Genomic DNA, 18795 nt, shown 5'->3' on the forward strand with positions numbered 1-18795 from the left:
GAACCAGGTGCACAGGGCTTGTCTTGTCATTAAATGTCCACCACCAATGTCACTGCATATAGGACAAGTTAACACCTACCGAAAAAGAAAGGCAGGATGCAACAGCAGAACATAAAGAACTATGACCTAACACATTCATACTGTTACTGTGTAAAGATAAAGCTGAAACTCTTTATTTGATACGGAAAGTGAAAGTAAACAAAACTGACTAAATATGATCAAGGGACACGACTCACTGATAATATGTGTAGTCAACAAACCTGGAATTGCATACTTGCTAAACCCTGATGGTGAGTAATGAGTGAATGATAAAAATAGACCGCTTGTCATCATTAAAATCAATAGCAGCTGAAAGTCGACTAATACAAATTCACAAATCATCACAGCATGTCGTTTAAGCCTATGATCGTCAAATGCTACACTATGTTTCCAATATTAATCAAAGACATTCTGAACAAATCTTCCTCTTAATCTGCATCAACACCATAGGCTCATGTGCTTTGTGAAAAGGCCACACCTGACATCTTAATATATACCTCTGCCTCTCTGGCTCACAGCTGGAGGGAGTAAGGTTACACACCGAGGGATCAACGCCAGATTTATGTTAACATGAAGGCCGCACTAGCTCCCCGTGTGACAGTCCCGCTGAGGATCTGATGAGAGTGGGGCTTCTTACAGAGAGAATGGTGTTAAAGTGATGGAATAAACCCAAAAGTTTCCAAAAACTAATGCTAGCAAAAGACAAATGTGCCGTGAAAATAATAAAAATAATAAAAACAATAAATACAAGTGTGCCATTGATAAATGTAGCATGTACATTTTAAATATACAATTTATTTTAAAGTAAAAGGCAAAGACAAAAGCTTAGTAACAACCATGACACTGGTATAGGTGTTCATGACTAACCTAACTGTCCTTTATCTGTTAAAAGGTGTTACTTTAGGAGACTTTCTGAAACAACAAAGTAAAGGAATAACGTTTTTAGCCACAGTTGTCAAACATTTTTCACTTACCTACAAAGCTAGTTGCTTGGGCTAAATTGGTAACACTTTAATTGTCACAGCCTATAGTATGCTGTGGTTTTATGCAACAATGTGAATCATTTTAGAGCTAATTTGCTAATTGAAATGCTAGTCTGTCTTAGAAAATGCATTTTGGGGTGTTATTTCTCATTTTAGAGCCACACCTCAGTTTGCTTACATCTGAGGGAAGGGTGACACATCGCCAGACCAAATCATTTAGCCAAACTCAAACACAAATGGACAGATGGAGGCACACCCTGAATGAGAGCGGTGACCACTTTTCTCAAGCACAGAAATCACATGTTGACCTACTAGCTTTCATTGTATGGCCGGGCTAACCAACTGTACCAGCATGCTGAAAATGTTAAAGCCCAATAATAGGTTGAAATGAGTAGATGGAACATTTAAGTGTACTTTTTTTTTTTTTAAGTCAACAATAAATACTTTCACTTTTATAAATTACATTTGGCTATTTAGAAAGTTGCCAAGTTCAAGAAAAAGTGGTATGTTTAAAGATTTTGAACTCACCCTGGTACTTCTATGTGACCACAGTCCCTTTGCCTTTTGTATAATCCAAAACAAAATCAAGACGGGAACAAACTAGCAAGCCAGAACTGTACAAGTGTGAAGAAGTGCGCGAGGTGAGGGGAGAAGAAATGGAGGAGGAGTTCATTTGGCTGCCTAACAATCCTCTTAGCCTGGTTATGTCATGGGACCAAGCTAATCCTACCTTCACTGACTGACCAATACACACACATATGCACACAACATAGTCAACTGTAGAGACTGACTAACTGACCAGCTCTGGAACACCCTTTTTTCCTTCACAACCGACATACACAAAAGGCAACTTAACTTTGGGGTTTGCCAGCGTACTCCAAAATAGCACTTAGCGATAAATAGATCTGCGAGCATGAAGTCAGCTGCCCTTTTAGCACCATGATTCATGACTGTTTTGCACGGGAGCTAGCAAAACAAACCAATTAGCAAGCGCAGATAGTTGCAAATTTAGGTCTTGAAGTCATTGGGAAAAGCGTGTAAGTCATTTGTGTGTGTGTTCACTTGGCTGTTGCTAGTAGCCAGCTATAATCATCACTGTCACTAATCCGCGAGCTAATCTGGTTGGCTACACAGAGAGACTAAATGCATGTGGTCAATGAAATGCATGGCGTAGTGTATGTATAGGCCTCCATTGTAGCATATGAACAATGGCTGGTATAACAATGCCCCATAGCATCAAAAGAAAATAGAATAAATCTGGATACAATAGAAGGGATTAGTGAATAGGAGGTGTGAGTATATTCAATCTTTCCAGTTATGGTTTTATATGAAAAGTAGGTCTCCTGATTGCTTAAAATGCATAACACATTTTTTCTCATGTCCAGATTGGCCTTTGGAAGTGCATGAGTAAGAGTACACCTACCCTGTCATTAGTGCTGTCCGTGCCTTCAGGGGTCCAGCTCTGCTCCGGCGCCTGCTGACTACCTGCATACAAATTAACAATATTAATCCATCTTAAAATACACTACAGAGATACATCCATTCATGGGTAAAGCTCCACACAAAACCCACAGTAAATGAATGGTGCGCTGTGTAACCTACATGGGAATCTTATTGATTTGTCTTGAATGTTCTGCAGTATGACATTGAACTTTTTTCAAAATGATGTATTCAGTTACAGGTGTTTTATTGCTCAAAGATAGCAAAAACCTGCATTTTTATCTCACTATGCTTGTCCCCATGGAGATAGATAAGTTTAATGCCAATACATGCCGAATACATTTTCTTCTCCATAGGCCTATTGGTATTCATAAGTGTTTTTTTGACCCAATACCTGGCAACGTGCCTGCATAATGTATAGCAAGTACCAATAAAGCAGATCCTAAAATAAAAACCTCTTTGACTTTGGGTAAAAGACAAACTGACGTCAGACATGACATGAAACAGTGAATGTTCTATCTATGGCTAACAGACTAAAAGCCTGGTTGCTAATATTCATAGATAGATACTAGACACACAGTTAAATCCCCTTTTATTTCCAGTGTTATGTATAGCTCAGTGTGTGTAAGATATAAATAGTATTGATTTAATTCCAGTTGAACCAGACAGGTGCGATCTGGGCTAATCCCTGGCAGCTCCAAGATTCACCACCAGTCAATGGAGCAACCACAGCAGCTGCTACTACACAAGGCTATAAACAGGGGTGGACTTTGAATTAACTACCTACAAAAAAGAATAGGTGGATTTTACATTGATTTTCAAATAATCTAAATATGTAGATCAACAGGTGTAAGCTCTATGGAGGTAACTGAACCCGCGTGTAAAGATAATATCTGCTGTATTTTAAGTGACGAAGAGGAGCACTGCAAAGTCATCACTTCTCAGAAGACTGTAACGTCTTTGAGTTGTGGACGGTGGACACTGTACTGGCACAGTGAGCAAGCAGGATAAGCTCACCTGAAACATAATACAATAGTGTGTAAGCAAATTTGATGGAGATGCAGGGGGGGCTTTGCTTGTCTTGTGTTATTTATATTTGATGTTACTGCAAAGTATCAATTAGTATAATTTGCTACTATTTCCAACAGACAACACAAACAAAACACAATTACACTACCAGTCAAAGGTTTGGACATGTCTCATTTTTTCTTATGTTTACTACTTTCTACATTTCATATACATACGCACGACATCAAATACAGTGAGACCAGAAGTTTAAATCCAGTGCTGTGAAAAAGTAGTTTTCCTCTTACCGATTCCTTACTTTTTCTGGACCTTTGTCAGTAGGCCATTTCAGACATAAGACAACGATATCTCACAAATAAACAAAAAAATACAGTTTTAAGTGCTGACTTTATTTATTAAAGGAAAAAAGCTTTCTGAACCTACATGGCACATGTGAAAAATTAATTGGCCACTAAAACCTAACAACAGGTTGAACCACACTCAGCAGCAAAAACTGCAGTCAAGCATTTGCGATAACTGGCAATGAGTCTTTCGATGTGAGGAATTTGGAGGAATTTTGGCCCACTCTTCTTTGTTTTAAATCAGCCACATTGGAGGGTTTCCGAGCATGAATCACTTTTTTAAAGTCATGCCACAGCATCTCTATTGGGTTCAGGTCTGAACTTTGACTAGGCCACTCCAAAACTCTCATTTTGTTGTTTTTTTTTAAGCCATTCATAAGCCATTCAGAAGTGGACTTGCTGGTGTGCTTTGGATCATTGTCCTGCTGCAGAACCCAAGTCCACTTCGGCTTGAGGTTAGGAACTGATGGCCAGACATTCTCCTTTAGGATTTGTTGGTAGAGAGCAGAGTTCATGGATCCTTCAATCACAGCAAGTCATCCTGGTCCTGAACCAGCAAAGCAGCTCCAAACCATGACACTACCACCACCATGTTTCACTGTTGGCATGATGCTCTTTTTATCAAATACTCGCCAGATGTAACGGGATGCATTCATTCCAAAAGGTTCAGTCTACAGAATATTTTCCCAAAAGCTTTGGGGTCCATCAAGAAGTTTTTTGGCAAAAGTGAGACGAGCCTTCATGTTCTTTTTTGTCAGCAGAGGCTTTTGCTTTGGAACTCTGTCATGCATGCCATTTTTGCCTAGTCTCATGGAACACTGACCTTTAGTGAGGGAAGTGAAGACTGCAGTTGTTTAGATGTTGTTCTGGGTTCTGGGTTGTCACTTCTTGGATCAATTGTCGCTGTGCTCTGGGTAATTTTTGTAGGCTGGCCAGTTGCCACTCCTGGGGAAGTTCAACATTGTACCATGCTTTCTCTATTTGTGGATAATGGCTCTCACCGTGGAAGATTTAGAAATGGCCTACTTCACCTTGTCAGACACATTCCATTTAAGTGATCTCTTGATTTGAAAGGTCTGGCAGCAATCAGGCCTGGGTGTGGCTATGAAATTAACTCCATTTTCCACAATAATATAATTAATCACAGTTACCTCATCATTTAACAAGGGGGGGCACTTACTTTTTCACACAGGATCATGTAGGTTTGGATAGTACATTTTCTCTTAACAAATATCATCATAGAAAAGCTGCATTTTATGTTTACTTGGGTTATCTTTGTTTAATATTTAAATTTAATGATGATCTGAAACAGTTAAGTGTGCACACATGCAAAAAAGTAAGAAATCAGGAAGAGTGCAAATACTTTTTTACAGCACTGTACTCTATATAAAAGACATTTTGCTTTTTTTCCCTCACTGTCTGACATGAAATCAAACTAAACTTGTACTGTTTTAGGTCAGTTAGAATTACCAAAATGATTTCTATTTGCTAAATGCCAGAATAATGAGAGAAAACTATTTTTCATTACTGTCGTAAGTTTAATACATTTCATTAGTATTTGGTACCATTGCCTTCAAACTGTACTTGACTTGGATGCTTTGGATATGCTTCCACAAGCTTCTCACAGTAGTCGTGACAGAACTGGTGTAACTGAACCAAGTTTGTAGGCTGCCTTTTCAGGTCTGCCCATACATTTTCAGTAGGATTGCGATCAGGGCTTTGTGATGGTCACTCCAAAACATTGACTTTGTTATCCTTAAGTTACTTTGTAACAAGTTTGGCAGTATGCTTCAGGTCATTGTTCATTTGGAAGACCCACTTATGCCCAAGCTTTAACTTCCTGGCTGATGTCTTGAGATGTTGCATCAGTATTTACACAATATTCTTTCCTCATGATGCTATCTATTTTGTGGAATGCACCAGTCCCTGCTGCAGCAAAACAACCCCACAACGTGATGCTGCCACGCACATACAGTTGGGATGGTGTTCTCAGGCTTGCAAACTTCCCCCTTTTGCCTCCAAACATAACGATGCTTATTATGGCCAAACAGTAAATTTTTGTTTTATTATTATCGTTTGTAATCTGTCTTTTTTATCTTTCTTTTGGAGAAATAGCTTCTTCCTGGCAGAGTGGCTTTCAGCCCATGTCGGTCCAGTACTCGTTTCACTGTGGATAAGGACACACTCTTACCAGCTTCTTCATAATATCTTTTGCTTTGATATGATATGCACATTACAGACCAAAACATGTTCATCTCTGGGACGCAGAACCTGTCTCCTTCCTGAGCAGTTTCATGGCTGGACATTCCCATGAGGTTTATACTTGTGTATAACTGTTTGAACAGATGAACATGGCACCTTCAGGTATCTGGAAATTGCATCCAGGAATGAACCAGACTTGTGCACGTCTACAATTTTCTTCCTGATATCTTGGCAGATTTCTTTTTACTTTTTCTGTGCTTCTTTTTACACAAAGAAGCACAGCTATTGTTTAATGGGCCTAGACTCAGAATTAATGGGCCTCCTGGGTAGCTCTATTGTTCTCTTAGTTTCCTTTCTTTGCTGTGGGTCTGAAGATGGAGTTATATCTGGGGGAAAGGTGATGTCTTAGGCCGTCATCCCTGTTCAGGGAAGGATTGTCTTTTCTGAAAAAAATCGCTTCTTTAACTCCCCTCTCAAACCATTTATTTTCTCTGGCTAAGATCTGTACCCCACTGTCTTCAAAGGAGTGGTTAGTGGCTTTGAGATGGAGATGTACAGCAGACTGGGGTCCAGACGAGCTCTCGCGACAATGTTGGTACATCCTCTTATGGAGTGGCTGTAGGTTCATTAAGCCTGAAACTGTAAACAATAGCTGTTTACAGTTTTATTGTAGTTAGCTCCTCCCTTCAGATAGATATAAGGCAGTGTCCACCAGAAATCTGATCAGAACTGAAGAAGCGGCTTGGATGAGCAGCGAACTGTCTTCACTCCACCACTTTTTGTTCAGTTGACAGATTTAACTTTGGCTTTTACCATGGATATAAAAGAAAAAATCTTTCTTTTTCCAGGAACTGTCTGTAGTGCCCCCTCTCAGTATGTTCCCTGGCCCATGTTATATAACACTAAGCATCTTATCTGCCTAATTACTGAGCTCCCCCCTGACCCACCTTAGACCTTACAGTACACTTACACCAGTGATTGTGTATCTGTTCAACACACAACAAACAAGTCTGTTTGAACACTGTGTCCAGCCAACCATGAAACACTATGCCTATGATCCGTGTGTTGCCGTTAGAAGTTACACAAGTGTGATTTGGCATTAGAATTTAAGGATACACTATTACCTTGTGTCCAGGAGGGGCAGTGTCGCAGGTAGAAGCTGACCTCAGGGCGCCTGGATCCCCACTGCTGCAGGAGGTCCAGCAGTAACACGTCTTGTGGAAGAACTCGCTCTGGGCACACAAAGAAATAAGAGCAGTTGTGTTGATTGACACTGTTGTCAATGTCAAAAGATATACCTCCTCTGAGTTAGATTTCAAGATTATTTTTCAAATTCAATCGTTGTCGATCAATATTACATTTTATTATAAGTTACCGTACAATAACTTCACTAGGAGCATGTAAATACTCTTTATTTACCTAATAACCAAACACAAACTGGCAAAAAACAGATAAAGAATGGCTGGCCAGGGTAATCAACTTTAATGAATTTTTAACCCCGTTATAACAGTTCCCTCCCATCATTAACCTACACTGAGTTGTATTTTGAATGATTCATGCATGTTTGAAAAATCCTGCATTTCCTGTACGTTCTTGTGATTATTTAAAGTAATAGTATGTAACTTTCTGGGGGTAGAACGTTAACTGTATGATTCCATGGAAATATATGGTAGTTAATACCATATGGAACATTCTCTATGGAGATAGATACCTTTTTGTCATAATGTGGTCTATCATAACCAAATAAGAGTCTGTTGTGTGGAGATGGAAGCCCGGTCAAAGAACGATGCATATATGTTTTTCAGTACAATAAACACAACTAACAACAGTAACTATTTTTTGGCAAAAAATAATAAACTGGGGCTTTAAGAAAACCATACTCAGGTCATATCAGTACGGGTCAAAAAGGCCACATACTCCCAAAACTAAAAACATGCACAAAAATCTGCAACTTTTTATGGTGATATTTTAAAATGTATGTAATATAATTATCTACATACCCGTAAATGTGTTATTGTTGTTACAGCATTGTCAAGCTAAAATCCTTTGAAATCATATTTATTGTTAAGTCCTTTACAACTGAATGTAGTAAAATTATTAAACAATAGAAAGTATGACCTGACCCAAAGTCTGAAACCAGTTCAGAAAAAAAATGATATCCATTCTTCAGCATATGGAGGTTGGATCACATTTAAAAAGGTAGCTATAGGGCGACTTGTTTTCAAAATAAAAAAACAACTACTCAATACAGTACACAGGGCTCAGAAAACATATGTATTGTATATAATGTCCTGACCCCATCCCTGTAATTAGGGCAGCGCTGGTGGCCTTTAGGCATGACCTCTCACTTCTGCACAATAGCATTTTTAACAGTATTTATGCACTATCCTTAGGCTTAGTGCTATACCCATTTATAGTCCATATCTAATAGCTTGGTCACACCATAGAGAAACACTTAGCCCCATGCTGCTTTGTAAATCACTGCCATAACAACTGTGATAAGGGAAGAATCTAGGCCAGGTTTTAGTGGACAGTAGCTCAGGGTGTCTGCATGTGATGGAGAGATGATTTTTCTAATCCTACAGACATCTATACAGTAGCTGCAATAAGTATTTCGTTTGTTATTAGCTTGTAGTCCAGTGCCACAGTTATTATCCTGTCCTATAAGTGCAGATTAGAATGATGTGGATACTGTGTACGCTAATACACAGAGGACAGAGTGTCAATACAGATTAACTTAGTGTGGCGAGTGTGTCTGGGAAGGGACACTTTGCTGCTATAAAGATAGAGTTAAAAGGAAAAGAACGTTTGGCATATTTCTAATCAACATTAATAACATGAGAAAAGACTTGACTTTTTGTACAAAGCCACGACAAAGATATTAATTCCTCTATCTCAAGAAATGACTAGCAAAAACAACAATTTTCCTCGGTACAGACTGCATTAAAATGGCATTAATTATTTGGCTGCTAAAGCATTTGCCTCTGTAGTAACGTGCAAAATATTTTAATAAACAAATTAACCATGTTGATGTCCATTAATAACTTAATACAAAAACTGGTAACTATTCACTGCACTGATTGCATACATTACTTTTCATCGACAGCATGATGAATTACGCCTATGAAGACAGTTTATACATAAATTGACAGCATTCAGCGAAAAGTTGAGATTGTTAATATATATTCATTCACTGACTTTATAGCTGAATAACACAGGAATAAACTACAATGGGTAGATTGAAACCACTGCAGGATATGACCAAATATTCTTTTTCGTATGGTATAGTCATGTATATTACTCACCATGTCCGTTCCAGACCTCGGCCAGGTGGCACTCCCCCTCGCCCGCCTCCTTACAGTACTCCACTACATCTACCACTCTGGTCGCCGGGGTAACAGGGACCTCTGTGAGCATTTGCTGGGCGTCATTGAGGTAAACTGTCAGGATCACCTGTAGGACAAAATAACAATATTCAATTCATGTATACATCTTAGCGGGCATTTTCAACAAGCATATTTACTGGGAATTTATGCTATGACAAGTTGCTATTTTAATTTAAATACTTTGCTTCTTTAGTGATCAGCTTTGTTTTCGCCTGTATCACATAATACTCAAGGGGAATAAATACACTTTATGCAACAATCCATATAAAGTCACCTCCAAGAAGTATCCATACAATTACAACACGTGTATTTGGACAATCCTATCTATTTTGATTGGGGGAAAAATAGGCCACTCCATTTTGTTTCCAAAGCTGAAGCATTACTGTAAGTGGCCATCAAAATAATAACCTCTCCCGTCAGTTGGCAGTGGACCGTTACATTTAGGGTAATCTAGGTTAGTACCACAGACCTAAATGTATACCCTTAATCTTTCGTTTTCCCTGTGACACAGACGTTTTATTTGTGCTCTCACAGTTAGCCCACTATAGTGTGCATTAATCCTCAGTATTGTACACACCTGTTCCAGATCTGAGGCTGCATACAGGCGCACTAACCAGGCCCCACTGTGTTGAGCCTGGATTAGAGGCAGACCACCACACACACCGCAGTGACACAGCAGGGGCTCCAGCAGACCACAAGTCATTTTAAGACAGCTAATCGTGTAGGCCTTAAATACAAGGCCACTGTAAACCACACCGGGTTTTGAATGTTTCTTATAAATCATTACAGACACTTACCGCAAATACCACATTAACTAAATGTATTTTTCGGTAACAGAATAAAAATGATTCATATGCACAGTGTGGGTCCTACAATGGAGCCTTAGGGCACTTCCGCTAATTAAAAAATTGTTCTAAAACATGGCAATTATATATTGTCATTTGTTTAGCAAAAACACTGAAAATGGACACGCCATAAGAATGCACTCACTTGCACAGACAGAAGTCTCTCAGACACCACCCCAATTATTTTATTTTGAAAATCTGGTCATCCTAGCTTTACTGTGTTGGAGTTGCTCTAAAAATATTATATTAAATTTTAGGCAGAGCTAGGGTGAAAAAACATTTATTGAAAAGAGCAGATTCAATAGAACTATAGTAAGTAAACTGGCTAAATAAAAACTGTCAACTCCCCCAAATGGGTCACGACCACACAGGGTTCATCAGAAACCCCATATAATCTAAACAGGTCAACAAGCTACCAGAGAGAATATATTTTCAGAGTGAAAGAAGCAGTCGGGAATAGGTTAATATAGTAAGACTTGACTCACATGCTTCATATTATGTTACCCATACAGTGTTACACGTGTATATACATGTGCAATTTCAACATCTCTCCAAAGACTGTCAAACTGACAGACAACTCTTTCAAATTCTGTGTATCTGTTGTTGTGTAGAAGCGGTCACAATAGTTTCTTGTGGAAGAGGTCGCACAATGCACAATAGCTGTGTTGATAGGAGACAGAAATACACGAGCAGTGGTTCAGCGCCCCTGGAGCTGACCTGGGTTATTTTTGGGAGGCAGAGATAGTCAGTAGACCAGAGTAGAGGGGTACAGCATGGGACTCCCTGTTTATCTCATGCAGAAAACATAATAATACTAAATAAAGCCATTCAACTGACTTTTTTTTTGCTCAGGCCTTGAGGCTAAACATAGAGCAGCAACATCCTTCAGAACTGATAAAAATGTTATTAGTCTATCACTCCACAAGTATCTGTTGCTTCAAAGTGCATGGGCTCCATAATAATTCAGAAAGGCATATCTACTGCACTACTCACAGTCTTCCGTTTGTTCCTAGTTTTGCCCTTCTTCTTCTTGGCTTTCCCGCTTTTATTCACTTTGATGTTCTGCGATAAAAGCAGCAGACGCTCCAGCACCAGGCCGAAGAAGCGCTTCATTTGGACAGCATTGGGCAGAGACACACACCGAAGTGCGTGTGTGCCAGTCTCCAAGCATGTGCCTCCAGTTCAGAGGAGAATGGAGCTCCAGAGAGAAAGTGCAGTGCTTAGGTGAGAGGCAGAGTGAAATGTAGTTGTCAGACAGAGGAGATAGACCGACGAGTGTGAGAGAGGAGGACTGGGACGAGTGGAGGGAGTCGCCTTACAAACAAGCAGGCCTGTTCTAGAGGAAGAGCATGCAATCCAACTGATATTGACTGATAAGATACTGCCAGACACTCTCCGGTTCGGATGGAGCTTTTAGCCTATCTTTTAATACACTTTGTATTTTGTGTTTTTATGTGACAGTACAAAACCATTAGAGGCATGGAGGAAACAGTGAGTCATCTGGATGAGACCAGCTGAACCGGCCCTTTGAAAAGATTTGGATAAAACATGGGTTCATGAGTATTGCATACAGTTTAAACTGTGTCCTCTAGGGCTAGGGCTGCAATCACAATCAAATCAAAATTGCAATGTGAAAGTACACAATTATAGTGAAAGGCAAAGGTTGCAGTTTTGAAGTACAGAAATGTCCTCCACAAACAACAAAATACCCTTATTCTGCATAAAAAATGCTTATAGTTTAGATCTGAACAAACATGTTCTGAAATGTGATTCTTCTTTTAGTTTGTCAGTTCAGAGATTCTGACAATTCTCCTGGATGCATTTAAAATATGAACTCAAAAATCGTATCATTAAAACATAAATTGCATATGAGACGGTGTAATCCCTCATTCGTCCAGAAGTCATCCAATAAATCACAAATCTTATCAAAATTGAAATGATTGTCAGAAAAAAATCACATTTAGATATTTTTCTCAAATAGTTTGGTTTATGGAGCTGTGCAACTTGCAAATACAGGTGTCCAAAACCTTTCCTGAAAAAATTAAATAAGAATAAAAAATTAAAAAAACACTGTCCATTTTCCAGCATTGTACAAATGTCAGTAGTTGCCAGTTACCGACCATCCATCAGAGACCACATTTCTCCTGAGGTTTTTTAAAAGCCGCCTCAACTTTTTTTTTGTTTAGTGCAGTCCAGCGCTGAAGCCGAGGTCACACAGGGTCAGACCAGGCACCTTCACTGCGCCACACATAAACAATTTCACTTGCTTTACTTTTACAACACACTTAAATACCTATCAATTTCTATATTTATGTATTTGTGTTTCTATGTTTGTGTTGATCGGAGTGTCCACTGGATTATTAATACAGGCACATGGTTTGGCAGAGTCCAGCAGAAGCAGTGGCTGAGATTAGACACACTAACAGTGATACACACATATAGAGGACAGCGAAGGTCCAGTGGCTGCAGCAGTGTCCCACTATCAAACACACAAAGTCACATGCGTGGTGAATGTGTATACGGTCCTCCATTACTCCATGCGCAAAGAGAAGTAAACCAACAGACTGTGGGACGCCTATTGTTGTGTGATTAAACAAAGTGCAATTGTTCCCGGTCTACATAGACAGACACCACATAAATTAAAAGAAATACTGTGAAATAACAACACGAGCACTGAAGCATCGCCAGGACTATGCTACTGCTGTCCTGGAATCAGGCCTAAGACTTGAATGTGAGATAAACAAGCTTAGGCTAATGGTTAAAGCAGCTATAAATATGTGCATATTTAAAGTACCCTTGATGAGAGGTGGGCAATATAGACTACATTATAAATAATATTGTGAATGTTGTTTTGATTAGGAAACATTTATATATCGCGTATATATGGTCTGAAAACTAAAAAAATCTCAAAATGCTGCAAAAATCTGACTGAAAATTAAAAAAATGGAACAAACTTCTCTTAGCAAACAAGGAGATAAAGTGACATTTCTTCACATTTACTGTCCTTTCAAATTTAAACCTCAAGTAATACATTTTAATACATTAGCACATTTCTGATTTTTTTTGGTATGCCAAAATATCATCTGATTATTTATATTGGAAATTATTTTTTGTCAATACTGCACACCTTTACCCTTTTTATATGAACAGGTGAATTACACAAAGTGGGTAGAAATATATTCAGTAATCCTATCACAGTACAGTTGAAATTCTTTAACAACAGTGACTACAAAATGGTGCTGTACACAACCTTACCGTCTACTGTAGTTAACCGTTGAAGCTATATTATCAGTAAAGCGTCCACATTTAGATGACGCTCATTGTGTGAATAAGCTTGCACTGCCTTCTGAGTATTTATATAAACAAAATGTCCTTCCAAGTGGTTCCAATCGAGAGGACAGCACAATCCACCCACAGCAGACAAAACAGCCCCGTTACACAGATAGACATACTTCATCTGTGCTCCAACAACTATGTAAACCAAACAATCTGGTCTCATTCTACTTTCCTAAATGTACACACTGGTCTGAGTGGTCTGAGAGTGGAGAGAAATGGGGTCTATAGGGGAATGTATGGCTCATCAGCTGCTGTCACCAGCTGCTTAGTGCAAGGACAAATGTATACAGGGCAAGAAAGGAAAGACTGACAACACTAATGAGATGGACATGCCCCATTTGATTTGGGCTAATTTTTAGATTAGAGCTACAAATGAAATGAAATAATTGTGTGCAGGTCTTCGAACATTCTCTTCAAAGTTTAACTGGGCATAATTACAGCATCTCGTATCAACTTTAAAGGTACCTCGTAGTATGCAGTAAGCCTGTAATATGTACTTCTGTGGGAGAAATTATTTACTTAACAATTGAACCATGGCCACAACAACCAAGCTACAATCTAATTTATAAAAAAGTTTCATTAGAGACCCCTTATGGCTGCAACAACTAGTAGGGCTTTCTTCGGCACTACCTCGCACTGCCTTGAAATTCCAGATATCTCCCAAAGAGAAATATTCCCCTTATCCTTATTCACATTATTTTATTTTTTCATTCAGAGGTCTCATTATGTATTGTCTTTCTAGCTGCTCTAGCGATTGTCCAAGGTGAGACGTTCTCCTGGGAGCTTAATGATTTTCTGTCAGTGCCATCTGCGCGAGGCCATGGCTTTTTTCCAACTTCGATACACCGCCCCGGCTCCTCGTTTGTTACAGCACCGACTTCAATTAATCCTTACATGTGTTGTTAGGGGCAGTGTACTTTGAGTTCATTCAGTGTTCTCACATGTCTGCATTTGAATATGTGGATAAAAACAGTCCGAGAGGAAATAAGAGATTTAATAACTCCAGGCGTTTATAGTTGGACCAAATTTAGAAAAGTGTGGCACATGCTCTAAGAATAAAAGAGCTACCACCGCACTGCTGTGGGAGGCTAAGCCCAGCCACACCTGCAAATAAACTTCACAACCGTAAAAGATTTGGCTCAGGATAGTTTAATTACTGAAAAAGAATGGTACTACATTTATACACACATTATAGTAAAGTAGAGGCTTAGTAAAGTAGAGGTGGAAGTAGTAATAGTGTAGAAGTAAATAAAATGGTAAAAACGCTTTATACGGAGAAAGAAACCGCGCATTCAATCACACAAACATCCATACACCAGAGTACACACACACTGGAGATGAGGTGGGTTAAGTGTCTTGCCCAAGGACACAACGACAGTATGCACCTGTAGGAGGAGCCGGAATCAAACCGCCAACCTTTAGGTCATGTGGGTCTGACCCCTCTACGCTCTACGTGATTCAAACAGAAAACCTTTAGGTCAGTAGCAGCAGGACCAGAAGAAAAGGCACAGTAGTAGCAGTAGTAGTACTGGTGATAAAGGAGTAATATAGTAGTTGTAAACACTAATTGTAAGTATCTGAACTTTACTTAAGTACATTTTAAAGTAGGTACTTTTTACTTTTACTTTACTACAGTTGAGAGCAGGTATGTGTACTTTCTACTCCACTACATTTTTGAACAGGTAAAAAAGTACTTTTTATTACTGTTTGAGACCTGTTGAAAAGGCTGAGTGGTTTATTTTTAGCACGGTCATAATTTGAGCAAACAAAATATACAAATGAAAACAGGTAGGGAAAAAAATGTATTCAATTGTTTCTGTTGAACAAAATTCACCACAAATCTTTATACTTTTGAAGCTTTATTAGATCTCAAAATCTGCACAAAATACTTTTACTTTTTACTCTTTAAGTAAATTTTCACATAGGTACTTTAATACTTTTAATTAAGCAGATTTTTCATGTGATACTTTTACTGTTGCTTGAGTATTTTTCGCTCAAGTATCTGCACTTTTACTTAAGTAACAAAACTGAGTACTTCTTCCACCCCTGAGACACAGTAATAGCATTAATGGGCAGATGTAGGTGCAGTATGTTGCAGCTGTACTAAAGCTGTAAAAACAATAAGCTTTAGGCTACTGTCTGATATAAGCCTTCAAATACAACAGACTCACTGACTTTTAATATTCAAATTTATTATACTTTATTATGCAAACAAACAACCATCAGGGGTTCAAAATCAGTGTTCAGCTCCTGTTTCCTTTTTGGGCTGTGTGCGCACTACTTAAAACCATGACAGCTGACAGTGATTTGTACCCCCCACCCACCCAACACACACACACAAACTCGTAAATCTGTCACTAATGTCTCTATAGGAACTGCATGTGACCGCCAAAACACGAGACCTACAAAGATTTCCATAAGCCACTGGTATATAAAAGCAATCTCCTGCGATGCTACTTTGATAGTCAGAATATTGCCAACTTCTACCAAGGGAAATATGCACTGGCTTCTCAGATCCTGGCAGTTGATATTGCGGTCTGTTTTGCATTGAATTTTGAAGAAAGCAATGATAAGCCATATGAAAGTAGAAAAAATGCATATAAGAAAACATTTATGCATTTGGGATGAAAGTGAACACCCAAAGGTCAAAGGTTGGGGTATAGTCTGCTTATTTTCTCCATAGCAGTAAACACAACCTTATATCTTCTTTAGTTCATTGTCCCCATCTGACAGCGGCCACAAAGAGGTGCAGTGTTTTTGGGTTGAGAGAGGAAGGAAAGGCTGTGAACAGGAACACAAATGGTTTACGGATTTCTTGGAGGAGACCTGATGACTTGGACAAAGTTACTATCCCTCCAAAGTTGATATAGTTTATTCCTTTAAACTTGCATTTTTAATTTACAACAGGTTGATTTTCATATAGTGCAACCCATGTAGTAAGATTTGCATATTTATTTATCATAACAAATGATTATGATTTTAATACAGTAATCCTATAAGACTTTTATTTAATTAATTGGCCACTGAAGAAAGGGAGCCACAGGTGGTTGCTAGGACAATTACTGGGTCAAAACAGAAAAAAAAAAAAAAAAAAACACAGAAAAGCAAAGAATCTCAGCAGTGAATGATAATATAGACCTATAGTTAGGTTTTTATTTATGCCAAGGCTATGTCACAGACTGTAAGAAGTTAAACCCTATTGTATTACAAGTTCTTACAGCTACTTTCTTATGACCATTCACGTTAGAGCCTCAGAACAATCCTGGTATAAGAAAAGTTCATGGTCGCCTTTGTGAGTCACTCTGTATCAGGAGTAGTTTACTTAAACTGGAAGTGGCCGTATCTAATATAAGGCTAAAGAGCTTATTATCTGACGCCGATTAAGGCCGGTTGATAAAACAAATCTACAATAGTCCACCGCGTGCTGGCTCAATATTCATATCCCCTGTGCGTAAAATCAATGGACACACTCACCGGTAACATTGCTGCTCCAGTTGTGCGCCCAGTTCACGGTAAAGTTTTCTTTTCCTCCCGTCTTCCTCTGCTTTCTTCTTCTTTCGTTCTTCTACTGTTTACTATAACTTTGAGGTAAATGTCCATACGTGCAGCCCCTCTTTCTTCTTCCAAACCGAGATCCAGATGCTTAGAAAAAGTCTACTCAACACTTTCCTCTCACAAGCCCTCCCTCTTCCTTCCTCTGGCCCAGTCTGCCGCTCATTCTCCTTAGGTGCTATTGTATTCTGCGCAAAAACCCAGAAAGAAAACGTGGAACCTCTGGAAACAGCTGCTGAACGGGAAATTCATTGATTTGGTCTCATTTGTGATGGCGCGTCGCTCCGGTGCGGCGCGGGGTTAACTGGGTCATCTGTCGAGACAACGCTCCTTGTCTCCGCGGGTCTCCTCCTCTTCCTCACATCCATCCTCATCGCCATTTAACAGTCGCAATTAAAAGAATGTGTGCCTAGAAAGTCAATTGGGAATAAAAAACTGGCAATTTTGTTCCAAACAATGTTGTTTAAAGCGCGGGCTCCCCCATCCGGTGATTACCTGAATACACTAAAGTGCACGACAGTGGTTTACCTTCAACTTGTCGATAATATTTTGATTTTAAGCCGTGATAACTGGGATTTCCTCCAGGATTTGCAATGCTTTTAAAAAATATGATATTGCCACAAGGTTTTTGAATTTTTATTGAATTGAGTCAATCCACAATGGTCATTGCAGGCTAAAGTTATGGATGTAGGACCTACAGATGTTAAAGCAGCAATATCCTGCCTATATAACAAATAAAACATATTAAAATAACATTGTAATATTTTAAAAGTAATAGAGAGGGACTGAAAGAAATGCACTGTAATGGCGCCCTCTGGCGGTCACTAAAATCACACATACGCATCCTTACGGATGAAAAAAAATCTCCGTGAAAAAATCTATATGACGTTACTGTAATTTCTTCACCAAGGTTATTTTTGCACGTGCACTTTTGCACAGACTTTAAAAGGTCAGTCGATAAAACTAATCAACCCTAGTTTATGATTTTCATGTGACTCTGGGCTTCATTTAAATCCTTGTTTGGGAAAACGCATTCCCCTTTATTTTGGAAGGTGAGGGACTCTGGAAAAGTGTATACGTAAACTACCTGAGAGATTATAATGGTCTGTAATGGGAGTGGTCCAGTAACCATTTTTGCCTGATTCCTGAAATCATGACCACAGAAGTCCAGTAACTACTGATTTTCAAATGAAGCCATGCACTCTGCGTGTCCAGTGCGTGTCCAGTGCGTGTCCACTGGCGGTCTCACGCACAAACCAGCTCCAATCACAGCCCAAGGCAATCTGCCCTCACACACACGAGGTCCAGCAGCGCACTTGGCTGCTGTCATGGAGCCTAATATAGTCCCACATTATACATGCAGTCAAGTCTGAAGAGTTTTCCTGTCGACAGTAACACCGGAACATGGCATGGATTTTTGGTCTATTTGCAGAGTTTTCAAAGCGAGCTGACCTGGTTTTCTAGACATTCATGTGATATCATTGATTTATCTATACTGGCCCTAGTTGTGAATGAATGTGAGTGTGCTATCCATGTCCCACGTGCATGTTTCCTGTTTAAAGCCCACGGTTGAACTTGGGATATTCTGGAAAGGAATTTATTTTATTCATGCCTGTATCATAATAATAAAAAATAAAATAGAAAA

At 39.1% G+C, this 18795-nt stretch overlaps 1 protein-coding gene across 5 annotated transcripts in view; it reads right to left on the reverse strand.

The window, feature by feature from the left end:
• LOC117390451 (apoptosis-stimulating of p53 protein 1-like) overlaps positions 1–17335 on the reverse strand; it is a 37382-nt gene extending 20047 nt beyond the window's left edge. For 2 of the 5 annotated variants that reach the window (XM_055231093.1, XM_033988190.2), the window contains exons 1-4: positions 11256–11508; positions 9337–9484; positions 7156–7263; positions 2446–2507 (exon numbers count right to left, since the gene is read on the reverse strand). In XM_055231093.1, the coding sequence (XP_055087068.1) occupies positions 2446–2507; positions 7156–7263; positions 9337–9484; positions 11256–11375 (438 nt within the window). In that variant the 5' untranslated portion in view covers positions 11376–11508. Of the gene's footprint in view, positions 1–1550; positions 1754–2445; positions 2508–7155; positions 7264–9336; positions 9485–11255; positions 11509–17072 lie in introns of those variants that run through there. The other 3 variants (XM_033988192.2, XM_033988191.2, XM_055231094.1) reach the window with 3 other exon arrangements.
• Between the last annotated feature and the right edge of the window lie 1460 nt (positions 17336–18795).

This window comes from Periophthalmus magnuspinnatus, chromosome 22, assembly GCF_009829125.3.
Source record: "Periophthalmus magnuspinnatus isolate fPerMag1 chromosome 22, fPerMag1.2.pri, whole genome shotgun sequence".
NCBI classification, from domain to species: domain Eukaryota; kingdom Metazoa; phylum Chordata; class Actinopteri; order Gobiiformes; family Gobiidae; genus Periophthalmus; species Periophthalmus magnuspinnatus.